General features: G+C 57.3%; 2 protein-coding genes across 2 annotated transcripts; both read right to left on the minus strand.

The window, feature by feature from the left end:
• Window positions 1-3,632: 3,632 nt before the first annotated feature.
• Window positions 3,633-7,011, minus strand: LOC145340121 (uncharacterized). Its single transcript, XM_080184547.1, has 5 exons — window positions 6,946-7,011; window positions 6,187-6,354; window positions 5,343-5,579; window positions 3,750-4,249; window positions 3,633-3,651 (listed from the first exon to the last, which is right to left on the minus strand). The coding sequence occupies exons 1-5, from the start codon at window positions 7,009-7,011 to the stop codon at window positions 3,633-3,635; spliced, it is 990 nt and encodes a 329-aa protein (XP_080040673.1).
• A 1,387-nt stretch (window positions 7,012-8,398) lies between these two features.
• Window positions 8,399-23,262, minus strand: LOC145340120 (uncharacterized). The gene is made up of 12 exons (XM_080184546.1): window positions 23,150-23,262; window positions 22,121-22,210; window positions 19,899-20,064; window positions 17,317-17,541; window positions 15,452-15,688; window positions 14,107-14,343; window positions 12,816-12,983; window positions 11,798-11,965; window positions 10,971-11,138; window positions 9,925-10,092; window positions 9,190-9,357; window positions 8,399-8,581 (listed from the first exon to the last, which is right to left on the minus strand). Exons 1-12 carry the CDS (start codon window positions 23,260-23,262, stop codon window positions 8,399-8,401), a joined length of 2,091 nt encoding a protein of 696 aa, XP_080040672.1.
• Between the last annotated feature and the right edge of the window lie 4,398 nt (window positions 23,263-27,660).

Consider the following 27,660-nt stretch of genomic DNA (forward strand, 5'->3'; position numbering starts at 1 on the left):
CACCCCCTCCCTATCTCCGCACCCTCCTCCAGCGCCCTACACCCCCTCACTATCTCTGCACCCTCCTCCAGCGCCCTACACCCCCTCACTATCTCTGCACCCTCCTCCAGCGCCCTACACCCCCTCACTATCTCTGCACCCTCCTCCAGCGCCCTACACCCCCTCCCTATCTCTGTAACCCCCTCCAGCCCCCTACACCCTCTCCCTATCTCTGTAACCCCCTCCAGCCCCCTACACCCCCTCCCTATCTCTGTAACCTCCTCCAGCCCCCTACACCCCCCTCCCTATCTCTGTAACCTCCTCCAGTCCCCTACACCCCCTCCCTATCTCTGTAACCCCTCCAGCCCCCTACACCCTCTCCCTATCTCTGTAACCTCCTCCAGCCCCCTACACCCCCCTCCCTATCTCTGTAACCTCCTCCAGCCCCCTACACCCCCCTCCCTATCTCTGTAACCTCCTCCAGCCCCCTACACCCCCCTCCCTATCTCTGTAACCCCCTCCAGCCCTCTACACCCTCTCCCTATCTCTGTAACCCCCTCCAGCCCCCTACACCCCCTCCCTATCTCTGTAACCTCCTCCTCCAGCCCCCCACACCCCCTCCCTATCTCTGTAACCCCCTCCAGTCCCTACAACCCTCCGAGATCTCTGCGTTCCTCTAATTCCGGCCTCTCGGAACATCCCCCGATTCCCATCGCTCCGCCATTGGGGGCCGTGCCTTCAGCTACCTGGGGTGGGGCCTGAGCTCTGGAATTCCCTCCCGAAACCCCCCCCATCTTTGTCTCTGTCTCTCTCTCTCTGTCTCTCTCTCTCTGTCTCTCTCTCTGTCTCTCTCTCTGTCTCTCTCTCTGTCTCTCTCTCTGTCTCTCTCTCTGTCTCTCTCTCTCTCTGTCTCTCTCTCTCTGTCTCTCTCTCTGTCTCTCTCTCTGTCTCTCTCTCTCTCTCTCTCTCTCTGTCTCTCTCTCTGTCTCTCTCTCTGCTCTCTCTCTCTGTCTCTCTCTCTCTGTCTCTCTCTCTGTCTCTCTCTCTGTCTCTCTCTCTGTCTCTCTCTCTGTCTCTCTCTCTCTGTCTCTCTCTCTGTCTCTCTCTCTGTCTTCTCTCTGTCTCTCTCTCTGTCTCTCTCTCTGTCTCTCTCTCTCTCTGTCTCTCTCTCTGTCTCTCTCTCTGTCTCTCTCTCTGTCTCTCTCTCTCTCTCTGTCTCTCTCTCTGTCTCTCTCTCTGTCTCTCTCTCTCTCTCTCTCTCTGTCTCTCTCTCTGTCTCTCTCTCTGTCTCTCTCTCTGTCTCTCTCTGTCTCTCTCTGTACTGGAAGCTGTGAATGTGTCCTTACCCTGAGCAGTAAGGCAGGTGTAATATTTACCTGGCAGGTCAGTGTTAGCGTGTCCGCCTGTAGCACACTCTCAGGGATCCTGGGAAGAAGCAGGAAGGGGTTGTGTTAGTGATGTTACGTTGCTGTCGCCCTGACCTGTCAGACATTATCTGTGTGAACCTGTCCCCACCAGGCAGTGAGTGAGGCACCGGGGAGTCCCGGTCTCTGGGACTGAACCCACCAAACTGGGGCTTGGATCTGTCCCTGCCACCTGCACAGATTGATCCTGTTGTCTCATTGACCACAGACTACCACAGTGCACAGGGCCCGTTTAATGTTGGGCATCACTCACTCTGTCCCCAGGCTCGATAGGCTTCGCTAGGCCCCCGTTTAGTGTTCGGCATCGCTCACTCTATCCCCAGGCTCGATAGGCCTCACTAGGCCCCCATTTAGTATTGGGCATCGCTCACTCTATCCCCAGGCTCGATAGGCCTCACTAGGCCCCCATTTAGTATTGGGCATCGCTCACTCTATCCCCAGGCTCGATAGGCCTCACTAGGCCCCCATTTAGTATTGGGCATCGCTCACTCTATCCCCAGGCTCGATAGGCCTCACTAGGCCCCCATTTAGTATTGGGCATCGCTCACTCTATCCCCAGGCTCGATAGGCTTCGCTAGGCCCCCATTTAGTATTGGGCATCGCTCACTCTATCCCCAGGCTCGATAGGCTTCGCTAGGCCCCCGTTTAGTATTGGGCATCGCTCACTCTATCCCCAGGCTCGATAGGCTTCGCTAGGCCCCCGTTTAGTGTTAGATATCGCTCACTCTATCCCCAGGCTCTATAGGCCTCACTAGGCCCCCGTTTAGTGTTGGGCATCGCTCACTCTATCCCCAGGCTTGTTAGGCCTCACTAGGCCCCCGTTTAGTGTTGGGCATCGCTCACTCTATCCCCAGCCTCTATAGGCTACACTAGACTCCAGTTTAGTGTTGCGTGTCCCTCACTCTATCCTCAGGCTCGATAGGCCTCACTAGGCCCCAGATTAGTGTTGAACATTGCCCACTCTGACCCCAGGCTCTATAGCTCACACTAGGCCCCAGATTAGTGTTGAACATTATCCACTCTCTCACCAGGCTCTGTAGGCCACACTAGGCCCCTGTTTAGTGTTGGGCATCAGTCACTCTTTCCTCAGGCTCTATATGTCACACTAGACACCAGTGTAGCACTGTGAATCTCTCTCCCTAGGCTCCATTGGCCATGTTAGGCCTCAGTTTGGTGCTCTGAATCTCACACTCCCTCCCCAGGGTCTCTAGATCACACTGGGCCCCAGTGTAACACTGTGGATCGTATACGCCCTCCCCAGGCCCCGTGGGTCACTCCAGGCTTCTGCACAGAGCTCAGCACTGGGCATGGGCCAGTCCTGGGAAGGGATATTGTCGGTTAAATGAGCCCCCCGCCCCACCTCACCAGCTCCCCATTTCTCCATCCTGAATCTACAGACAGTCGGGGCCATGCCCCCGTCGGCCCTCCCTGGCACCTCCACGTCAGGAGATTGGGGATTGAAGCGAAACTAGTTGAAGAATGGCCTTTCCCACTCCCAACAACCGCAACCACCACCCCCCCCCCCAACCCCCACGATATACCAAAGGTGTATCACAAGTTGGGGTGGCAGGGCTAACTCTTACCCTCCTGTATATTGGTCTGCTGGGTGCGAAGGGCGGCGGTCTCAGATATTCCTCCGGGACCTGTTCGTAGAGATTCTCAGGCTGGATCAGTGCAGGCACCGGTATGGTGTGATTAGGCCTCGGCATTGGAGCAGGTCTAGCTTCTGGAACAGGCCTCGGGGTTGGAACAGGCCTCGGGTTTGGATTGGGCCTTGAAACAGGCCTCGGGTTTGGATCGGGCCTTGAAACAGGCCTCGGGTTTGGATCGGGCCTTGAAACAGGCCTCGGGTTTGGATCAGGCCGTGGAACAGGCCTCGGGTTTGGATCGGGCCGTGGAACAGGCCTCGGGTTTGGATCGGGCCGTGGAACAGGCCTCGGGTTTGGATCAGGCCTTGGAACAGTCTTTGGTGTTAGAATAGGCCTAGCTTCTGGAACAGTCTTTAGCCTCATTTCTGGACCGGGCCTTGGCGCTAGAACAGGCCTTGTTTCTTGACTAGTCCTCGTTTCTGGGCAAGCCCTCAGTTCTGTCTCTGGCTTCACTTCAGGAACAGGCCTCAATTCTGAACAAGGCCTTGGCATTAAACCAGGCCTAGGCACTGGAAGAGGCCTCATTTCTGGACCAGGCCTTGGTGTTAGAAGAGGCCACGTTTCTTGACTAGGCCTCGCTTCAGGACCAGGCCATGTTTCTGAACCAGGCCATGTTTCTGGACTAGGCCTCAATTCTGGATCAGGCCTTGCAGCTGGCCTCGGCAATTCTCCATAATCTGGGTTGTCCAGTTCGAACCCTTCCGCGGCAAGGCCCCGAGTAGGCGGTGGGCCCCGGCGGGCAGGCTGGGCGTAGGTGGGCTGAACACTGGGCGGGACCAGAGGAGGAGAGGGCCACCTAGGAGGGGCGCTGGGCATCACCTCCCCCCGGGGGTTGTCCGCTGGTTGCCGGGATGGGAGGTCGGGGGTCACGGCGGAGCCCTTGGTGGGGGCAGGGCAGTACAGGTTGCCGCGGCCGGCGATCTTGGGATCGGGTTCCGAGTACACGTGATGGTGCCCAAGCGCCCTGGGCAGCAGGCCCTGAGGTGCGGCGTACAAGACAATCTTGTCGTTAGGGTCAGCGTAGAGTGGGGTCGGGGTGGGTTCGGCGTAGGTGTGTGTCCTCTCCAGGCGGCTACGAGGCCTAGGCCCAGGCTCTGTGTAGATGTGCTTCTTCTGGACCTTGGTGTACTTCTCCGTGGGGCGGGAGCTCAGATCCTTGTTCGAGGAATTTCTCACCAAGGTTCGGCCCTCAGGGATCTGCCAAGGGGGGGCAAAGAAACACGGTTAGCATCCTACAGGCCCCATGACCCCGGCCCGTCCCTACAGGCCTCCTGATCTCGGCCTGTTTGTACAGGCCCCGTGACCTCGGCCCGTCCCTACAGGCCTCCTGATCTCGGCCTGTTTGTACAGGCCCCGTGACCTCGGCCCGTCCCTACAGGCCTCCTGATCTCGGCCTGTTTGTACAGGCCCCGTCACCCCGGCCTGTCCCTACTGGCCTCCTGATCTCGGCCTGTTTGTACAGGCCCCGTGACCTCGGCCCGTCCCTACAGGCCTCCTGATCTCGGCCTGTTTGTACAGGCCCCGTCACCCCGGCCTGTCCCTACAGGCCTCCTGATCTCGGCCTGTTTGTACAGGCCCCGTGACCTCGGCCCGTCCCTACAGGCCTCCTGATCTCGGCCTGTTTGTACAGGCCCCGTGACCTCGGCCCGTCCCTACAGGCCTCCTGATCTCGGCCTGTTTGTACAGGCCCCGTCACCCCGGCCTGTCCCTACTGGCCTCCTGATCTCGGCCTGTTTGTACAGGCCCCGTGACCTCGGCCCGTCCCTACAGGCCTCCTGATCTCGGCCTGTTTGTACAGGCCCCGTGACCTCGGCCCGTCCCTACAGGCCTCCTGATCTCGGCCTGTTTGTACAGGCCCCGTGACCCCGGCCCGTCCCTACAGGCCCCCTGATCTCGGCCTGTTTGTACAGGCCCCGTGACCCCGGCCCGTCCCTACAGGCCCCCTGATCTCGGCCTGTTTGTACAGGCCCCGTGACCTCGGCCCGTCCCTACAGGCCTCCTGATCTCGGCCTGTTTGTACAGGCCCCGTCACCCCGGCCTGTCCCTACTGGCCTCCTGATCTCGGCCTGTTTGTACAGGCCCCGTGACCTCGGCCCGTCCCTACAGGCCTCCTGATCTCGGCCCGTCCCTACAGGCCTCCTGATCTCGGCCCGTCCCTACAGGCCTCCTGATCTCGGCCTGTTTGTACAGGCCCCGTGACCCCGGCCCGTCCCTACAGGCCTCCTGATCTCGGCCTGTTTGTATAGGCCCCGTGACCCCGGCCCGACCCTGCGGGCCCCCGTGACCTCACCTCCTGATAGGTGGCCTCCCCCTGTGTGACCTTCGCTGACCCCTCCTCCGCCCAGGGATGGGCATCGAGTGGGGCCTTGGGGTCAAAGGGCGGCGTTCCCGGTGACCGGGTCGATCCTGCTCCATCCTCTGGCACGTTGGGAACGTCTCCGGTGGTGATTCCTCCTCCACCGGCCTCGCGGGCGTTCATCTTCCGTCTCCGGATCCTGTCGATATCCTCGTAATGTTTATCCGGAACCTGGGAACGGGGACAAGGTTCAACTGCACGTCACCGAGTCTACAGCCCTGAGACAGACCGCTCTGCCCCTCTGCTCCGTGCTGCTGTTCCTGCACCACAGGAGCCTCCTCCCACCCTGCCCCCCATCTCCTCCATCCCACTCACTGCTGTGGGAGTGAGTCCCACATTCTTCCCCCACTCCTTCCTCGTTACCCCTGAAGTGTTACTAACAACCCACCCCGTACACATACTCCCCACCTCGTTATACCCGAAGTGTTACTAATAACCCACCCCACACACAAACTCCCACCTCGTTACCCCTGAAGTGTCACTAACAACCCACTCTGCGCACAAACTCCCATCTCGTTATCTCTGAAGAGCCACTAACAAGGTCGGACCCCCACAACCCCCTTGAGCTGCATAGATAACATTCAAAGAGAACTATACAAAGGCCATTTACACTTCATAAGTCAGTTTGGCCAACTATTGTCTGCTAGGACAAAGGACCCCCCCACTTTGCCCTCAATTCTTAACAGTTGGGGCATTTAACACCCTCGGAGACACAGACAAGGGACACACATCCCTTGTCGAAGACAGTGTGGAGCTGGGAGAGTCATGTGACATGCACCTCCATCCTAGGGTCAAAGGGCGGCGATCCCGGTGACCAGGTCGATCCTGCTCCATCCTCCGGCACGTTGGGAACGTCTCCGGTGGTGATTCCTCCTCCATCAGCCTCACGGGGGTTCATCTTCCGTCTCCGGATCCTGTCGATATCCTCGTAATGTTTATCCGGAACCTGGGAACGGGGACAAGGTTCAACCGCACGTCACCGAGTCTACAGCCCCGAGACAGACCGCTCTGCCCCTCTGCTCCGTGCTGCTGTTCGTGCACCTCACGAGCCTCCTCCCACCCTGCCCCCCATCTCCTCCATCCCACTCACTGCTGTGGGAGTGAGTCCCACATTCTTCCCCCACTCCTTCCTCGTTACCCCTGAAGTGTTACTAACAACCCACCCCGCACACAAAGTCCCCACCTCGTTATACCTGAAGTGTTACTAATAACCCACCCCACGCACAAACTCCCACCTCGTTACCCCTGAAGTGTCTCCAACCATCCACCCCACACAGAAACTCCCATCTCGTTATCTCCGAAGGGCCACCACCAATGTCAGATCCCTCACAATCCCCTTGAGCTGCACAGATAACATTCAAAGAGAACTATACAAGGGCCATTTACACTTCATCAGTCAGTTTGGCCAACAATTGTCTGCTAGGACAAAGGACCCTGCCACTTTGCCCTCAATTCTTAATAGTTGGGACATTTAACACCCTCGGACACCCCCGTTGTCAAAGGCAGTGTGGAACTTAGAGAGTCATGTGACACGCACCTCCATCCTGGGGTCAAAGGGCGGCGCTCCCGGTGACCGGGTCAATCCTGCTCTATCCTCCGGCATGTTGGCAACGTCTCCGGCGGTGAGTCCTCCTCCACCGGCCTCGCGGGCGTTCATCTTCCGTCTCCGGATCCTGTCGATATCCTCGTAATGTTTATCCGGAACCTGGGAACGGGGACAAGGTTCAACCGCACGTCACCGTGTCTACAGCCCCGAGACAGGCTGCTCTGCCCCTCTGCTCCGTGCTGCTGTTCCTGCACCACAGGAGCCTCCTCCCACCCTGCCCCCCATCTCCTCCATCCCACATTCTCCCCTCCACTCACTGCTGTGGGAGTGAGTCCCACGTTCTCCCCAACTCCCACCTCGTTATCCCTGAAGTGTTACTAACAACCCACCCCGCACAGAAAATCCCACCTCGTTACCCCTGAAGTGTCACTAACAACCCACTCTGCGCACAAAGTCCCATCTCGTTATCTCTGAAGAGCCACTAACAAGGTCAGACTCCCACAATCCCCTTGAGCTGCAAAGATAACATTCAAAGAGAACTATACAAAGGCCATTTACATTTCAGAAGTCAGTTTGGCCAACAGTTGTCTGCTAGGACAAAGGACCCCGCCATCCTGCCCTCAATTCTTAACAGTTGGGGCATTTAACACACTCAGAGACACAGACAAGGGACACACATCCCTTGTCGAAGACAGTATGGAGCTGAGAGTCATGTGACACGCACCTGTGTCCTAGGGTCAAAGGGCGTTGTTCCCGGTGACCAGGTCAATCCTGCTCCATCCTCCGGCACGTTGGGAACGTCTCCGGTGGTGATTCCTCCTCCATCAGCCTCACGGGGGTTCATCTTCCGTCTCCGGATCCTATCGATATCCTCGTAATGTTTATCCAGAACCTGGGAACGGGGACAAGGTTCAACCGCACGTCACCGAGTCTACAGCCCTGAGACAGACCGCTCGGCCCCTCTGCTCCGTTCTGCTGTTCCTGCACCACAGGAGCTTCCTCCCACCCTCCCCCTTCATCTCCTCCATCCCACATTCTCCCCCCACTCACTGCTGTGGGAGTGAGTCCCACGTTCTCCCCCGCTCCTACCTCGTTATCCCTGAAGTGTTACTAACAACCCACCCTGCACACAAATTCCCACCTCGTTACCCCTGAAGCGTCACTAACAACCCACTCTGCACACAAACTCCCATCTCGTTATCTCCAAAGAGCCACTAACAAGGTCAGACCCCCACAATCCCCTTGAGCTACAAAGATAACATTCAAAGAGAACTATACAAAGGCCATTTACACTTCATAAGTCAGTTTGGCCAACAGTTGTCTGCTAGGACAAAGGACCCTGCCACTTTGCACTCAATTCTTAACAGTTGGGGCATTTAACACCCTCGGAGACACAGACAAGGGACACACATCCCTTGTCGAGGACAGTATGGAGCTGGGAGAGTCATGTGACACGCACCTGTGTCCTAGGGTCAAAGGGCGGCGTTCCCGGTGACCAGGTTGATCCTGCTCCATCCTCTGGCACATTGGGAACGTCTCCGGTGGTGATTCCTCCTCCATCAGCCTCACGGGCGTTCATCTTCCGTCTCCGGATCCTGTCGATATCCTCGTAATGTTTCTCCGGAACCTGGGAACGGGGACAAGGGTCAACCGCACGTCACCGAGTCTACAGCCCTGAGACAGACCGCTCTGCCCCTCTGCTCCGTGCTGCTGTTCCTGCACCACAGGAGCCTCCTCCCACCCTGCCCCCCATCTCCTCCATCCCACTCACTGCTGTGGGAGTGAGTCCCACATTCTTCCCCCACTCCTTCCTCGTTACCCCTGAAGTGTTACTAACAACCCACCCCGTACACAAACTCCCCACCTCGTTATACCTGAAGTGTTACTAATAACCCACCCCGCACACAAACTCCCACCTCGTTACCCCTGAAGTGTCTCCAACAATCTACCCTACACACAAACTCCCACCCTGTTATCTCCGAAGAGCCACTAACAATGTCAGATCCCTCACCACCCCCTTGAGCTGCACAGATAACATTCAAAGAGAACTATACAAAGGCCATTTACACTTTACAAGTCAGTTTGGCCAACAGTTGTCTGCTAGGACAAAGGACCCCGCCACTTTGCCCTCAACTCTTAACAGTTGGGGCATTTAACACACTCGGAGACACAGACAAGGGACACACATCCCTTGTCGAAGACAGTATGGAGCTGGGTGAGTCATGTGACACGCACCTCTGTCCTAGGGTCAAAGGGCGGCGTTCCCGGTGACCAGGTCAATCCTGCTCCATCCTCCGGCACATTGGGAAAGTCTCCGGCGCTGATTCCTCCTCCATCAGCCTCACGGGGGTTCATCTTCCGTCTCCGGATCCTGTCGATATCCTCGTAATGTTTATCCGGAACCTGGGAACGAGGACAAGATTCAACCGCATGTCACCGAGTCTACAGCCCCGAGACAGGCCATTCGGCCCCTCTGCTCCGTGCTGCTGTTCCTGCACCTCACGAGCCTCCTCCCACCCTCCCCCTCCATCTCCTCCATCCCACATTCTCCCCCCACTCACTGCTGTGGGAGTGAGTCCCGCATTCTCCCCCACTCCCACCTCGTTATCCCTGAAGTGTTACTAACAACCCACCCTGCACACAAATTCCCACCTCGTTATCCCTGAAGTCTCTCCAGCAATCCATCCCACACAGAAACTCCCACCCTGTTACCTCCAAAGAGCCACTAACAAGGTCAGACCCCCACAATCCCCTTGAGCTGCAAAGATAACATTCAAAGGGAACTATACAAAGGCCATTTACATTTCAGAAGTTAGTTTGGCCAACAGTTGTCTGCTAGGACAAAGGACCCTGCCACCCTGCCCTCAATTCTTAACAGTTGGGGCGTTTAACACCCTCGGAGACACAGACGAGGGGTACAGATCCCTTGTCGAACACAGTATGGAGCTGGGAGAGTCATGTGACACGCACCTCTGTCCTAGGGTCAAAGGGCGGCGTTCCCGGTGACCAGGTCGATCCTGCTCCATCCTCCGGCACATTGGGAAAGTCTCCGGTGGTGATTCCTCCTCCACCGGCCTCGCGGGCGTTCATCTTCCGTCTCCGGATCCTGTCGATATCCTCGTAATGTTTATCCGGAACCTGGGAACGGGGACAAGGTTCAACCGCACGTCACCGAGTCGACAGCCCCGAGACAGGCCATTCGGCCCCTCTGCTCCATGCTTCTGTTCCTGCACCACACGAGCCTCCTCCCACCCTGCCCCCCCATCTCCTCCATCCCACATTCTCCCCCCACTCACTGCTGTGGGAGTGAGTCCCACATTCTCCCCCACTCCTACCTCGTTATCTCTGAAGTGTCACTAACAATCCACCCCGCACACAAACTCCCACCTCGTTACCCCTGAAGTGCCACTAACAACCCACTCTGCGCACAAACTCCCACCTCGTTACCCCTGAAGTGTCACTAACTACCCACCCTGCACAGAAAGTCCCACCTCGTTATCTCTGAAGTGTTACTAACAACTCACCACGCACACAAACTCCCACCTCGTTATCCCTGAAGTGTCACTAACAACCCACTCTGCGCACAAACTCCCACCTAGTTACCCCTGAAGTGTCACTAACTACCCACCCTGCACAGAAAGTCCCACCTCGTTATCTCTGAAGTGTTACTAACAACTCACCACGCACACAAACTCCCACCTCGTTATCTCTGAAGTGTTACTAACAACTCACCACGCACACAAACTCCCACCTCGTTATCCCTGAAGTGTCACTAACAAAGTCAGATCCCTCAAAACCCCCTTGAGCTGCAAAGATAACACTGAAAGAGAACTATACAAAGGCAATTTCCATTTCATAAGTCAGTTTGGCCAACAGTTGTCTGCTAGGACAAAGGACCCCACCACCGTGCCCTCAATTCTTAACAGTTGGGGCATTTAACACCCTCGGAGACACAGACAAGGGACACACATCCCTTGCCGAAGACAGTGTGGAGCTGAGAGTCATGTGACACGCACCTCTGTCCTAGGGTCAAAGGGCGGCGATCCCGGTGACCAGGTCAATTCTGCTCCATCCTCCGGCACGTTGGGAACGTCTCCGGTGGTGATTCCTCCTCCACCGGCCCCGCGGGCGTTCATCTTCCGTCTCCGGATCCTGTCGATATCCTCGTAATGTTTATCCGGAACCTGGGAATGAAGACAAAGTTCAACCGCACGTCACCGAGTCTACAGCCCTGAGACAGACCGCTCTGCCCCTCTGCTCCGTGCTACTGTTCCTGCACCACAGGAGCCTCCTCCCACCCTGCCCCCCATCTCCTCCATCCCACTCACTGCTGTGGGAGTGAGTCCCACATTCTTTCCCCACTCCTTCCTCGTTACCCCTGAAGTGTTACTAACAACCCACCCCGTACGCATACTCCCCACCTCGTTATACCTGAAGTGTTACTAATAACCCACCCCACACACAAACTCCCACCTCGTTACCCCTGAAGTGTTACTAATAACCCACCCCGCACACAAACTCCCACCTCGTTACCCCTGAAGTGTCACTAACAACCCACTCTGCGCACAAACTCCCATCTCGTTATCTCTGAAGAGCCACTAACAAGGTCAGACCCCCACAACCCCCTTGAGCTGCATAGATAACATTCAAAGAGAACTATACAAAGGCCATTTACATTTCAGAAGTTAGTTTGGCCAACAGTTGTCTGCTAGGACAAAGGACCCCGCCACCCTGCCCTCAATTCTTAACAGTTGGGGCATTTAACACCCTCGGAGACACAGACAAGGGACACACATCCCTTGTCGAAGATAGTGTGGCGCTGGAGCAGTCATGTGACACGCACCTCCATCCTAGGGTCAAAGGGCGGCGCTCCCGGTGACCAGGTCAATCCTGCTCCATCCTCTGGCACGTTGGGAACGTCTCCGGTGGTGGTTCCTCCTCCACCGGCCTCACGGGCGTTCATCTTCCGTCTCCGGATCCTGTCGATATCCTCGTAATGTTTATCCGGAACCTGGGAACGGGGACAAGGTTCAACCGCACGTCACCGAGTCTACAGCCCTGAGACAGGCCGCTCGGCCCCTCTGCTCCGTGCTGCTGTTCGTGCACCTCACGAGCCTCCTCCCACCCTGCCCCCCATCTCCTCCATCCCACATTCTCCCCACCACTCCCCCCGTGGCAGCGAGTCCCACATTCTGCCCCACTGCCCCCCCCCCATGGGAGTCAGTCCCATATTTTCCTTTCCCTGCCCTCATGGGGAACGAGCCCCACATTCCCCTCTGCACCCCATGGAAATGAGTGCCATGTTCTCCCCCCAGTCCCCATGGGAATGAGTCCCACGTTCTCCCCCCACTCCCCACCCAGCACACAAACTCCCACCTCGTTATCCCTGAAGTGTCTCTAACAACCCAACCAGCACAGAAACTCCCACCCCGTTATCTCTGAAGTGTTACTAACAACCCATCCCGCACACAAACTCCCACCTCGTTATCCCTGAGGTGTCACTAACAACCCATCTCGCACACAAACTCCCACCTCGTTATCCCTGAGGTGTTACTAACAATCCATCCCGCACACAAACTCCCACCTCGTTATCCCTGAAGTGTCTCTAACAACCCACCCAGCACAGAAACTCCCACCCCGTTATCACTGAAGAGCCACTAACAATGTCAGATCCCCCACAACCCCCTTGAGCTGCACAGATAACATTCAAAGTGAACTATACAAAGGCCATTTACATTTCCGAAGTCTGCTAGGACAAAGGACAAACAGTTGGGGCATTTAACACCCTTGGAGACGCAGACGAGGGACACACATCCCTTGTCGAGGATAGTGTGGCGCTGGGGCAGTCATGTGATACGCACCTCCATCCTAGGGTCAAAGGGCGGCGATCCCGGTGACCGGGTCGATCCTGCTCCATCCTCCGGCACATTGGGAATCTCTCCGGTGGTGAGTCCTCCTCCACCGGCCTCGCGGGCGTTCATCTTCCGTCTCCGGATCCTGTCGATATCCTCGTAATGTTTATCCGGAACCTGGGAACGGGGACAAGGGTCAACCGCACGTCACCGAGTCTACAGCCCCGAGACAGGCCGCTCTGCCCCTCTGCTCCGCGCTGCTGTTCCTGCACCACAGGGGTCTGACAAACAACAGCATCCAGTGATATCCAGCGACACTCAAGTGCCACTGGATGTCACTGGGTAACCAATACCCAGTGACTCCCAGTGTCATCCAGTGATGTTGGGGCTCTCTCAGTGACTCCCAGTGTCATCCAGTGATGTTGGGTGTCTCTCAGTGACACCCAATGACTCCCAGTGTCATCCAGTGATGTTGGGGGTCTCTCAGTGACACCCAGTGACTTCCAGTGTCATCCAGTGATGTTGGGGCTCTCTCAGTGACTCCCAGTGTCATCCAGTGATGTTGGGTGTCTCTCAGTGACACCCAATGACTCCCAGTGTCATCCAGTGATGTTGGGGGTCTCTCAGTGACACCCAGTGACTTCCAGTGTCATCCAGTGATGTTGGGGGTCTCTCAGTGACTTCCAGTGTCATCCAGTGATGTTAGGGGTCTCTCAGTGACACCCAGTGACTCCCAGTGTCATCCAGTGATGTTGGGGGTCTCTCAGTGACACCCAGTGACTCCCAGTGTCATCCAGTGATGTTGGGGGTCTCTCAGTGACTCCCAGTGTCATCCAGTGATGTTGGGGGTCTCTCAGTGACTCCCAATGACTCCCAGTGTCATCCAGTGATGTTGGGGGTCTCTCAGTGACTCCCAGTGTCATCCAGTGATGTTGGGTGTCTCTCAGTGACCCCCAGTGACTCCCAGTGTCATCCAGTGATGTTGGGGGTCTCTCAGTGACACCCAGTGACTCCCAGTGTCATCCAGTGATGTTGGGGGTCTCTCAGTGACTCCCAGTGTCATCCAGTGATGTTGGGGGTCTCTCAGTGACTCCCAATGACTCCCAGTGTCATCCAGTGATGTTGGGGGTCTCTCAGTGACACCCAGTGTCATCCAGTGATGTTGGGTGTCTCTCAGTGACCCCCAGTAAATGGGACAGGGATTCTCATGCCCAGTGACGGAGCCCGTTCCTGTTTCCCGGGGTAACGGTCCGTCCCGCTCCCTGATTGGCGGGGATTGTGTCCATGGGTCGATCCTCACCTCCTGATAGGTGGCCTCCCCCTGTGTGACCTTTGATGACCCTTCCATGGACCAGGGACGGGCATCGAGTGGGGCCTTGGGGTCAAAGGGCGGCGTTCCCGGTGACCGGGTCGATCCTGCTCCATCCTCTGGCACGTTGGGAACGTCTCCGGCGGCGACTCCTCCTCCACCGGCCTCGCGGGCGTTCATCTTCCGTCTCCGGATCCTGTCGATATCCTCGTAATGTTTATCCGGAACCTGGGAACGGGGACAAGGTTCAACCGCACGTCACCGAATCTACAGCCCTGAGACAGACCGCTCTGCCCCTCTGCTCCGTGCTGCTGTTCCTGCACCACACGAGCCTCCTCCCACCCTGCCCCTCCATCTCCTTCATCCCATGTTCTCCCCCACCGTGGGAGCGAGTCCCACAGTCTCCCCCCACTCCCCCCCCGTGGGAGAGAGTCCCTCATTCTCCCCCCATGGGAGAGAGTCCCTCATTCTCCCCCCAACACAGAAACTCACACCTCGTTAGCTCTGAAGAGGCACTAACAATGCTGCTCACCAAACCCTGTGGAGCTGCACTGATCACATTCAAAGAGAACTATACAAAGGCCATTTGCATTTCCTAACCCAGGTTGTCGGGCAGTGATCTGCTAGGACAAAGGACACCACCACCCGCCTCCCCCCACCGCCCCCCCCCCCACCCTGCCCTCAATTCTTAACGGAACGGATCACAGCGAAACCCCGAGAGATTGGGAAATTGGTCATCGCTTATAAAGGGGTAAACTAATCGAGCAGGAGTTTCTGTTTACACCCTGATGGTGAGGGGAGGAACTAGTTACCGGTCAAATTAAATACCCCCCCCCATATCTGTAACACTCTCCCAGTGACACTCCCAATTACTAACTTGCAGTGGCTCCCAGTGACTCCCAGTGTCTCCCAGTGTCCCCCAGTGACTCCCAGTGTCTCCCAGTGACTCCCAGTGTCTCCTAGTAACATCCACTATCTCCCAGTGACTCCCAGTGTCTCCCAGTGTCCCCCAGTGACTCCCAGTGACTCCCAGTACCTCCCAGTGTCTTCTAATGACTCCCAGAGTCTCCCACTGACTTCCAATGACTTTGGGTGACTCCCAGTGTCTCCCAATGACTTCCAGTGATTCCCAGTGTCTCCCGGTGATCCTTAGTGACAGCCAATGACTCCCAGTGTCTCCCAGTGACATTCACTAATTGCCAGTGACACCCAGTGACCCCCAGTAAATGGGACAGGGATTCTCACGCCCAATGACGGAGCCCGTTCCTGCTTCCCGGGGTAACGGTCCGTCCCGCTCCCTGATTGGCGGGGATTGTGTCCATGGGTCGATTCTCACCTCCTGATAGGTGGCCTCCCCCTGTGTGACCTTCGCCGGCCCCTCCTCCGTCCAGGGACGGGCATCGAGTGGGGCCTTGGGGTCGAAGGGCGGCGTTCCCGGTGACCGGGTCGATCCTGCTCCATCCTCTGGCACGTTGGGAACGTCACCGGCGGCGACTCCTCCTCCGCCGGCCTCGCGGGCGTTCATCTTCCGTCTCCGGATCCTGTCGATATCCTCGTAATGTTTATCCGGAACCTGGGAACGGGGACAAGGTTCAACTGCACGTCACCGAGTCTACAGCCCCGAGACAGGCCGCTCTGCCCCTCTGCTCCGTGCTGCTGTTCCTGCACCACAGGAGCCTCCTCCCACCCTCCCCCCCATCTCCTTCATCCCACGTTCTCCCCCCGTGGGAGAGAGTCCCTCATTCTCCCCCCACTCCCCCCGTGGGAGCGAGTCCCACATTCTCCCCCCACTCCCCCCCGTGGGAGAGAGTCCCTCATTCTCCCCCCACTCCCCCCGTGGGAGCGAGTCCCACATTCTCCCCCCACACAGAAACTCACACCTCGTTAGCTCCGAAGAGGCACTAACAATGCTGCTCACCAAACCCTGTGGAGCTGCACTGATCACATTCAAAGGGAACTATACAAAGGCCATTTGCATTTCCTAACCCAGGTTGTCCGGCAGTGATCTGCTAGGACAAAGGACTCCACCACCGCCACCACCCCCCCACCTAACCCTGCCCTCAATTCTTAACAGAACAGATCATAGCGAAACCTGAGAAATTGGGAAATTGGTCATCGCTTATAAAGGGGTAAATTAATTATAGAATCATAGAACCCTACAGTGCAGATGGAGGCCCTTTGGCCCATCGAGTCTGCACCGAACACAATCCCACCCAGGCCTCACCCCCGTATCCCTACATATTATACCCACGAATCCCCCTAACCAACACATCTTTAGACACTAAGGGGCAATTTAGCACGGCCAATCCACCCTAACCTACACATCTTTGGACACTAAGGGACAATTTAGCACGACAATCCACCCTAACCTACACATCTTTGGACACTAAGGGACAATTTAGCACGGCCAATCCACCCTAACCTACACATCTTTGGACACTAAGGGACAATTTAGCACGACAATCCACCCTAACCTACACATCTTTGGACACTAAGGGACAATTTAGCACGGCCAATCCACCCTAACCTACACATCTTTGGACACTAAGGGGCAATTTAGCATGGCCAATCCACCCTAACCTACACATCTTTGGACACTAAGGGACAATTTAGCATGGCCAATCCACCCTAACCTACACATCTTTGGACACTAAGGGACAATTTAGCACGGCCAATCCACCCTAACCTACACATCTTTGGACACTAAGGGACAATTTAGCATGGCCAATCCACCCTAACCTACACATCTTTGGACACTAAGGGGCAATTTAGCACGGCCAATCCACCCTAACCTACACATCTTTGGACACTAAGGGACAATTTAGCATGGCCAATCCACCCTAACCTGCACATCTTTGGAGTGTGGGAGGAATCTGGAGCACCCGGAGGAAACCCACACAGACACGGGGAGAATGTGCAGACTCCGCACAGGCAGTGACCCGAGGCCAGGAAACCCAGTGACTCTCAGTGTCTCCCAGTGACTTCCAGTATCTCCCAGTGACACCCAGTGAATCTCAGCCATTTCCAGTGCCCCTGAGTGACTCCCAGTGTCTCCCTGTGAGTCCCAGTGTCTCCCAGGAAATGGGACGGGGATTCTCACGCCCAGTGACGGAGCTCTTCCCTGTTTCCCGGGGTGACGGTCCCTCCCGCTCCCTGATTGGCCAGGATTGTGTCCACGGGTTAGGGTCAGTCGATCCTCACCTCCTGATAGGTGGCCTCCCCCTGTGTGACCTTCGCCGGCCCCTCCTCCGCCCGGGGACGGGCACCGAACGTGGCCTTGGGGTCAAGGGGTGACCGGGTCAATCCTGCTCCGTCCTCCGGCATGTTGGGAACGTCTCCGGCGGCGACTCCTCCTCCACCGGCCTCGCAGGGGTTCAACTTCCGTCTCCGGATATTGTCAATATCCTCGTAATGTTTCTCCGGAACCTGGGAACGGGGACAAGGTTCAACCGCCCATCCCATCACCTTGTACAGTCATCTCACTCCGTCGACCCGGGGGGGGCTCGAACCTCCATTCCAAGCCCTGCTTCATGTCACAACGCGGAGATGGTTCCCCTTTAAGACGGAATGCCCCCATAGAGGAACCCCTCATAATCTGTCAGATGTGTGTGGGAAGGTATGAACTGTCCTTCTGTAACAATTAGTCGGTAGCTAATACCTAGCCCTCAATCTAAAATGTACACGTAACTCATCAATTTAACCAACCAGGAGCTTTAGCTAAACAAGTAACACATCGAATAAAGTAAGATTCCACTGGAATGCTGTTCAAATAAATACAAGGATCACCCCCCCCCAAAAAAAATTAGAATTTAGACACTCTCAAACAATATCTACAACCAGGTTTTGTGTCTTTCTAGAGTTTCTGGAGTTTCTCGGTGGATTTCTCTGCCTGACGTGGTACTTTTTGCTGGTTAAATGGTGCATTCTTTTAGGGCACGGTGGCACAGTGGGGTTAGCACATCCGCCTCATGGTGCCAGGGACCTGGGTTCGATTCGCAGCTCAGGTCACTGTCTGCGTGGAGTCTGCACATTCTCCCCCGTGTCTGCATGGTGTTCCGGTTTCCTCCCACTGTCCAAAGATGTGTAGGTTAGGGTGGATTGGCCGTGCTAAATTGCCCCTTAGTGTCCAAAGATGTGTAGGTTAGGGTGGATTGGCCATGCTAAATTGTCCCTTAGTGTCCAAAGATGTGCAGGTTAGGGTGGATTGGCCATGCTAAATTGTCCCTTAGTGTCCAAAGATGTGTAGATTAGGGTGGATTGGCCGTGCTAAATTGTCCCTTAGTGTCCAAAGATGTGTAGGTTAGGGTGGATTGGCCATGCTAAATTGCCACTTAGTGTCCAAAGATGTGTAGGTTAGGGTGGATTGGCCGTGCTAAATTGTCCCTTAGTGTTCAAAGATGTGTAGGTTAGGATGGATTGGCCGTGCTAAATTGCCCCTTAGTGTCCAAAGATGTGCAGGTTAGGGTGGATTGGCCGTGCTAAATTGCCCCTTAGTGTCCAAAGATGTGCAGGTTAGGGTGGATTGGCCATGCTAAATTGTCCCTTCGTGTCCAAAGATGTGCAGGTTAGGGTGGATTGGCCATGCTAAATTGTCCCTTAGTGTCCAAAGATGTGTAGGTTAGGGTGGATTGGCTGTGCTAAATTGTCCCTTAGTGTCCAAAGATGTGCAGGTTAGGGTGGATTGGCCATGCTAAATTGTCCCTTAGTGTCCAAAGATGTGCAGGTTAGGGTGGATTGGCCATGCTAAATTGCCCCTTAGTGTCCAAAGATGTGCAGGTTAGGGTGGATTGGCCATGCTAAATTGTCCCTTAGTGTCCAAAGATGTGCAGGTTAGGGTGGATTGGCCATGCTAAATTGTCCCTTAGTGTCCAAAGATGTGTAGGTTAGGGTGGATTGGCCATGCTAAATTGTCCCTTAGTGTCCAAAGATGTGTAGGTTAGGGTGGATTGGCCATGCTAAATTATCCCTTAGTGTCCAAAGATGTGTAGGTTAGAGTGGATTGGCCGTGCTAAATTGTCCCTTAGTGTCCAAAGATGTGCAGGTTAGGGTGGATTGGCCATGCTAAATTGTCCCTTAGTGTCCAAAGATGTGCAGGTTAGGGTGGATTGGCCATGCTAAATTGTCCCTTAGTGTCCAAAGATGTGCAGGTTAGGGTGGATTGGCCATGCTAAATTGTCCCTTAGTGTCCAAAGATGTGTAGGTTAGGGTGGATTGGCCGTGCTAAATTGTCCCTTAGTGTCCAAAGATGTGTAGGTTAGGGTGGATTGGCCGTGCTAAATTGTCCCTTAGTGTCCAAAGATGTGCAGGTTAGGGTGGATTGGCCATGCTAAATTGTCCCTTAGTGTCCAAAGATGTGTAGGTTAGGGTGGATTGGCCGTGCTAAATTGTCCATCAGGGGGATCAGTTAGGGTAAGTGTATGGGGATAGGGCCTTGGTAGGATTGTGGTTGGTGCAGACCCGATGGGCCGAATGGCTTCCTCTTCCAGGGATTCTGTTAAGCAATATCTGAAGCTAGCAAGCTGGAGAGCTGCACCCTCCCTCTCGAGCCTTGAGGGGTGGCAGGAGTTAACTCAAATTGTCAAACTCAAATCTTGTAGGTTCTTGGTAACCAAAGACTTGCTTTAAATTGATCGGGCAATATTCAGACATTCAAATGCCTAAAGCCTGTTACCAAAGCAATCCTGTTGTTTGGCTTTGGATGCAAATGTTTCTGTCTGGGACTCTGTGTGTACTTTGCGATGTTTGTGGGACCCCGCTCCTGTTCCCGCTCCGGTGTCCCTTACCTTATTGCAGGCCGTTGAGAGATACTCAATGAACGGTAAGATGGGAGAGGTCTTGTGGAATTCCAGAAGCTCGGGGATGCTCTTGTGTAGCCGTTGGTCGCCGAGGATCCGGTAACAGTTCTCCGGCATCTGCTCGATGATGAAGTGCCGACACCGGTCAGTCCCGCTGGCGGAGAGAACGGTTCCGTTGGCAGGTGTGCAACAGGCCATCCCCCATCTCAACCCCCACCCCCCATCCCCATTCCTGACCTGTCCGAGAGAGGCTTCCCAGAGAGCTGGGGTGAAGAGGACTTAGGGGGGAAGGTCGGAGGGTCACATCGATGTGTGGGCGGAGGGGAGGAACCTCACGCTCTCAGTGACTGCGGGGTGAAGGAGGCAAACCCTTCTTTCTCCAAAGAAAGACTAGCAAACAAATTAGCCCCCTCTGAACCCCCGTCATAGAATTATAGAGTCCCTACGAGGGACAAGGAGACCATTCAGCCCATCGAACCTGCATCTAACCTAGTCCCCTATCCCCGTAACGTTAATCCCCCTAACCTACACATCTTTGGACACTAAGGGACAATTTAGCACGGCCAATCCACCCAAACCTACACATCTTTGGACACTAAGGGACAATTTAACACGGCCAATCCACCCTAACCTGCACATCTTTGGACACTAAGGGACAATTTAGCACGGCCAATCCACCCAAACCTACACATCTTTGGACACTAAGGGACAATTTAGCACGGCCAATCCACCCTAACCTACACATCTTTGGACACTAAGGGACAATTTAGCACGGCCAATCCACCCTAACCTACACATCTTTGGACACTAAGGGACAATTTAGCACGGCCAATCCACCCTAACCTACACATCTTTGGACACTAAGGGACAATTTAGCACGGCCAATCCACCCTAACCTACACATCTTTGGACACTAAGGGACAATTTAGCACGGCCAATCCACCCTAACCTACACATCTTTGGACTGTGGGAGGAAACCGGAGCACCTGGAGGAAACCCACGCAGACACGGGGAGAACGTGCAGACCCCACACAGACAGTGACCCGAGGCCGGGAACCGAACCCGGGCCCCCTGGTGCTGTGAGGCAGCAGCGCTAACCCCACTGTGCCACTGTGTTTCGTAAGGTAAATATGTGGGGTTGTGGGGATAGGGCCTGGGTGGGACTGTGATCGGTGCAGAGCCAAGGGGCTAAATGGCCTCCTTCCGCACTGTAGGGATTTTACGAATATAGAGCGCAGTGGCGACGTTGCAATTAATCTCTAGTTAGCCACAACCAATATACCACATGGTGGCAGTGGAACGATCTTCTAGTGGAACCAACTGCTTCACAGAACAGTTGTAGTGTTGGAGAAGGCTCTTTCGGCTGCTAGGGCAGCGCTAGATCTCTGGAGATTAGTCCGGCAATTAACCCCACTCCCCCCCCACGCCCCTCTGTAGCCCTGCACATTTCGTTCCCCCGTCTCCCTTCCCGTTCATCCACCACATTTAGAAAGCTTCCAGCTGGCTTGAAGTGTTAGAACGTCGCGAATGAATGGGATTGCAGGAATCGAGTGAGGGGAGTCCAAAACAAAAACACCATGGGTGGGGCAAGTTCAGCATTTGGTGCCCAGCCCCAATTGCCCCCTGAACTGCGGGTCTCTCGCTCGGATCATTTCGGGGGGGCGGGTGGGGGTTGTGGGGGGGCAGTTAAGAGTCACCCACGTTGCTGTGTGTCGGGTCTGGAGTCACACACAGGCCAGACCGGGGTAAGGACGGCAGATTTCCCTCCCTGAAGGGAACCAGATGGGTTTTTTTTTTCGACAGTGGGTCATCATTACCAGGATTAGTGCTGCGTTCCGGGTTTTGTTCATTGAAATTGAATTCCATTGGCCGCCGCGGTGGGAGTTGAACATTTATCGCACCCCCCGCCCCCCCGCCCCACCCCCCACCCCCGCCCAAATCCTTGGGCTCCACCAGGGGATGAAGGGGTCAAATCGTGGGAGCACCCACTGCAAGTACTGCCGATCGCCATGAGGTGGCGGTGTTGTATAAGGGCGCGGCGAACAGAGCGAGTGAACCGGGGGAGGGTTCGCAGAGCGGGCGCCGCAGGGTCAGAGGGCGCTGCAGGGTCAGAGGGCACCGCAGGGTCAGAGGGCGCCGCAGGGTCAGAGGGCACCGCAGGGTCAGAGGGCGCCGCAGGGTCAGAGGGCGCCGCAGGGTCAGGGATTTACCTGTAGGACAGGACGATCCCTGCCTGACTTTCACTCAGTCGGAGCAGGAAGGATCCCACCGGCTTCCCCTGAAGCATCTGCTCCACCTCCCTGTGAGAGAGAGAGAGAAATCCTTACTGCCGAGAGAGCCCGTCAACCCTGACCCCCAAACAACCCCGTCAACCCTGACCCCCAAACAACCCCGTCAACCCTGACCCCCCACTGACCCCCCACTGACCCCGTCAACCCTGACCCCCCCACTGACCCCGTGAACCCTGATCCCCCCCACTGACCCCGTCAACCCTGACCCCCAAACAACCCCATCAACCCTGACCCCCCCACTGACCCACCCACTGACCCCGTCAACCCTGACCCCCCCACTGACCCCGTCAACCCGGACCCCCCCACTGACCCACCCACTGACCCCGTGAACCCTGACCCACACTGACGCCGTGAACCCTGACCCACACTGACGCCGTGAACCCTGACCCCCCCCACTGACCCTGTAAACCCTGACCCCCCACTGATCCTGTGAACCCTGATCCCCCCACTGACCCTGTGAACCCTGACTCACACTGACGCCATGAACCCTAACCCCCCACTGACCCCCCCACTGACCCCATGAATCCTGACCCCCCACTGACCTGTGAACCCTAACCCCCCACTGAATCCCCCCCCACTGACCCTGTGAACCCTGACCCACACTGATGCCGTGAACCCTGACCCCCCCACTGACCCTGCGAACCCCAAAACGCCCACTGACCACACATTGACCCCGTGAACCCTGAACCCTGACCCTCACTGACGCCCCCACTGATCCCCTGAACCCCAACTGACCCCGTCAACCCTGACCCCCCAGTAACCCTGTGAACCCAGAGCCCTGACCCCCACTCTGACCCCATGAACAGACCCCCACTGACCCCTGACCCCCCCACTGACCCTGTGAACCCGGAGCCCCAACGATGGTGAACCCTGCGACTCGGGGAGAGGGGGGGTGAGGGTGAGGGGGACGGTGGGGGTGGGGGGGGGGGGCGGCCGATGCTCCCTTACCGTCTGGAGGCAAATCCGTGGAAGCAGGGTAAAAGCAGCCCGTCCTCGGGGAGGGGGAGGCCGGCCTTCCCCTCCGGACCCCGCGGGAACCCCCGATCGTCCGTCACACTCATCGCAAAACGGCCGAGTGGGGGGACAGCGCGCAGCTCCGGCAGCCGATCAGTCACAGCAACACAGCACCTCCCTGCAACAGGGATCAGAACGTCAGCGAGAGGGAGGGGGGGGAGGGAGGGGGGTGCGGGGGGAGAGAAAGAGGGGAGAGGGGGAAGGGGGAGAGAGAGCGAGAGAGGGAGGGAGGCGGGGAGAGGGAGAGGGGGTGAGAGAGAGAGAGAGAGAGACAGAGAGGGGGAGAGAGAGGGGGACAGAGAGAGAGAGGGGAGAGAAAGGGGGGGTGAGAGAGAGGGGGGAGAGAAGGGGAGAGAGGGGGAGGGGAAGAGAGGGGGCGAGGGAAGGGGGGAGAGAGGGAGAGAGAGGGGAGGGGAGGAATAATCATTGGGATGACGGACACTGGGGAGACTTTACACTCTCCCAACTCTCTTAACTTCACCCTCCCAATCCCATTCTCCAAAAGCTGCCACCGGATCCTCAAAAGTGCGGCGCTCCCTCAGCACTGACCCTCCCCACAGTGCGGTGCTCCCTCAGCACCGACCCTCCCCACAGTGCGGCGCTCCCTCAGCACCGACCCTCCCCACAGTGCGGCGCTCCCTCAGCACCGACCCTCCCCACAGTGCGGCCCTCCCTCAGCACTGACCCTCCCACAGTGCGGCACTCCCTCAGCACCGACCCTCCCCACAGTGCGGCGCTCCCTCAGCACCGACCCTCCCACAGTGCGGCGCTCCCTCAGCACCAACCCTCCCCACAGTGCGGCACTCCCTCAGCACCGACCCTCCCCACACAGTGCGGCACTCCCTCAGCACCAACCTTCCCCACAGTGCGGCGCTCCCTCAGCACCGACCTTCCCCACAGTGCGGCGCTCCCTCAGCACTGACCGTCCCCACAGTGCGGCGCTCCCTCAGCACCGACCCTCCCCACAGTGCGGCGCTCCCTCAGCACCGACCCTCCCCACAGTGCGGCGCTCCCTCAGCACCGACCCTCCCCACAGTGCGGCGCTCCCTCAGCACCAACCCTCCCACAGTGCGGCGCTCCCTCGGCACCGACCCTCCCCACAGTGCGGCGCTCCCTCAGCACCGACCCTCCCCACAGTGCGGCGCTCCCTCAGCACCGACCTTCCCCACAGTGCGGCGCTCCCTCAGCACCGACCCTCCCCACAGTGCGGCACTCCCTCAGCACCGACCCTCCCCACAGTGCGGCACTCCCTCAGCACCGACCCTCCCCACACAGTGCGGCGCTCCCTCAGCACCGACCCTCCCACAGTGCGGCACTCCCTCAGCACCGACCCTCCCCACAGTGCGGCACTCCCTCAGCACCGACCATCCCCACAGTGCGGGACTCCCTCAGCACCGACCCTCCCCACAGTGCGGGACTCCCTCAGCACCGACCCTCCCCACAGTGCGGGACTCCCTCAGCACCGACCCTCCCCACAGTGCGGCGCTCCCTCAGCACCGACCCTCCCACAGTGCGGCGCTCCCTCAGCACCGACCCTCCCCACAGTGCGGTGCTCCCTCAGCACCGACCCCAGACAGTGTGGCGCTCCCTGAGCACCGACCCCAGACAGTGCGGCACTCCCTGAGCACCGACCCCAGACAGTGCGGCACTCCCTGAGCACCGACCCCAGACAGTGCGGCGCTCCCTGAGCACCGACCCCAGACAGTGCGGCGCTCCCTGAGCACCGACCCCAGACAGTGCGGCACTCCCTGAGCACCGACCCCAGACAGTGCGGCACTCCCTGAGCACCGACCCCAGACAGTGCGGCACTCCCTGAGCACCGACCCCAGACAGTGCGGCACTCCCTGAGCACTGACCCCAGACAGTGCGGCACTCCCTGAGCACCGACCCCAGACAGTGCGGCACTCCCTGAGCACCGACCCCAGACAGTGCGGCGCTCCCTGAGCACCGACCCCAGACAGTGCGGCACTCCCTGAGCACCGACCCCAGACAGTGCGGCACTCCCTGAGCACCGACCCCAAACAGTGCGGCACTCCCTGAGCACCGACCCCAGACAGTGCGGCACTCTCTGAGCGCCGACCCCAGACAGTGCGGCACTCCCTGAGCACTGACCCCAGACAGTGCGGCACTCCCTGAGCACCGACCCCAGATAGTGCGGCACTCTCTGAGCGCCGACCCCAGACAGTGCGGCGCTCCCTCAGCACTGACCCCAGACAGTGCGGCACTCCCTGAGCACTGACCCCAAACAGTGCGGCGCTCCCTCAGCACCGACCCCAGGCAGTGCGGCGCTCCCTGGGCAGCGGCTCCAGCAGGGCAGTGCTCTTTCCTCTGCTGGTTCTGGCTGGTTTCTCACTGATGGCTAACAGCGAGGTCTCACAGGCTGGGTAACCACACTCCGATCGAGTTACTAAACATAGCGTGTGATCACGTTTCCTGTCCTTGTCACACCCAGTGAGCTGTTGCCGTGTACCATTAGCTGCCCACAGCCAACACGTGGGAAACACAGTGCTATTTGACCTTGCCAGCCTCGCGCACGCCCTCCTTGCTCCCCCCCTCCCCACTTTCCCCCACCCCCCCTGGGGCATAACAGGGGCTACCGTCTCCCCCCGCCCTTCTCCGTCAGCGAGGGGGGGGTAGCACAGTTCAGGAAGCCCCACACACCCCTGGCAGAGTAAGATCCCACGTCAGGAATCGGGGAGATGCCTCCGACAACTCCGACTAAGTCGGGGGGGAGCCCGGCGGGAGGACATTTGGCCCTCCTGCTTCAATACTAGCCCTCCCCCGCAGAGGGGGGGGGCCCAGGTGCAGAGTGAAGCCTTGACCCCCTCCCAATTCTGTCCACCTCAAGGAAAGCACCCTCGATCTAATCCCCCTCCCTCCACAGACCCCACAACGATGAGACGGAGAGCAGGAACGAGGTCGAGAGTCTGGTGGGGGCGAGAATAATCTCTCCCTCGATGTCTACAAGATGAAGGCGATCGACTTCAGGAAGGGTAAAGGGGAACCTGCCCCTGTTCTACATCAACGGGGACCCAGGATCGAGAGAGCTTCACGTTTTTAGGTGTCCAGATCCTAGTTCCCACCCCAACACCGACACAGAAAGCTCCACCAACGCCTCTACTTTCTCAGAAGCCTCAAGGAAATTTGGGCTACGGACTCTCACCAACTTTTACAGATGCCCCCATAGAAAGCATCCTTTCTGGGTTGTATCACAGCTCGGTCTGGGCTCCTGCTCTGCCCAAGACCGCAAGGAACTACAAAAGGGTGGTGAATGTAGCCCCCAATCCCATCACACAAACCAGCCTCCCATCCATTGACTCCGTCTACACTTCCCGCTGCCTCGGGGAAACTCCGTCTACACTTCCCGCTGCCTCGGGGAAAAGCAGCCGGGATAATCAAGGACCCCCCCCACACACACACCCCGGACATTCTCTCTTCCACCTTCTTCCATCAGGAAAAAGGTACAAAAGTCTGAGGTCCCGTACCGACCGACTCAAGAACAGCTTCTTCCCTGCTGCTGTCAGACTTTTGAATGGATCCACCTCGCATTAAGTTGATCTTTCTCTACACCCTCGCTGTGACTGTAACACTACATTCTGCACCCTCTCCTTTCCTTCTCTATGAGCGGTATGCTTTGTCTGTACAGCGCGCAAGAAACAATACTTTTCACTGTGTCCCAGTGACAATAATAAATCAAATCTAACCCCCCTCTCATCCCTCAATCTAACCCCCCTCTCATCCCTCAATCTAACCCCCCTCTCATCCCTCAATCTAACCCCCCTCTCATCCCTCAATCTAACCCCCCTCACACCCCTCAATCTAACCCCCCTCTCATCCCTCAATCTAACCCCCCTCTCACCCCTCAATCTAACCCCCTCTCACCCCTCAATCTAACCCCCCTCTCACCCCTCAATCTAACCCCCCTCACACCCCTCAATCTAACCCCCCCTCACCCCTCAATCTAACCCCCCCTCACACCCCTCAATCTAACCCCCCTCATCACCCCTCAATCTAACCCCCCTCTCACCCCTCAATCTAACCCCCCTCATCACCCCTCAATCTAACCCCCTCACACCCCTCAATCTAACCCCCCTCTCACCCCTCAATCTAACCCCCCCTCACCCCTCAATCTAACCCCCCATCACCCCTCAATCTAACCCCCCTCACACCCCTCAATCTAACCCCCCCTCACACCCCTCAATCTAACCCCCCTCTCACCCCTCAATCTAACCCCCCTCATCACCCCTCAATCTAACCCCCCTCATCACCCCTCAATCTAACCCCCCCTCACACCCCTCAATCTAACCTCCCTCGCACCCCTCAATCTAACCCCCCTCTCACCCCTCAATCTAACCCCCCCCACCCCTCAATCTAACCCCCCCTCACCCCTCAATCTAAACCCCCCTCTCACCCCTCAATCTAACCCCCCCTCACCCCTCAATCTA

Source organism: Carcharhinus amblyrhynchos, unplaced genomic scaffold (assembly GCF_965287045.1).
Source record: "Carcharhinus amblyrhynchos unplaced genomic scaffold, sCarAmb.v2.hapA scaffold_788, whole genome shotgun sequence".
Taxonomy (NCBI): domain Eukaryota; kingdom Metazoa; phylum Chordata; class Chondrichthyes; order Carcharhiniformes; family Carcharhinidae; genus Carcharhinus; species Carcharhinus amblyrhynchos.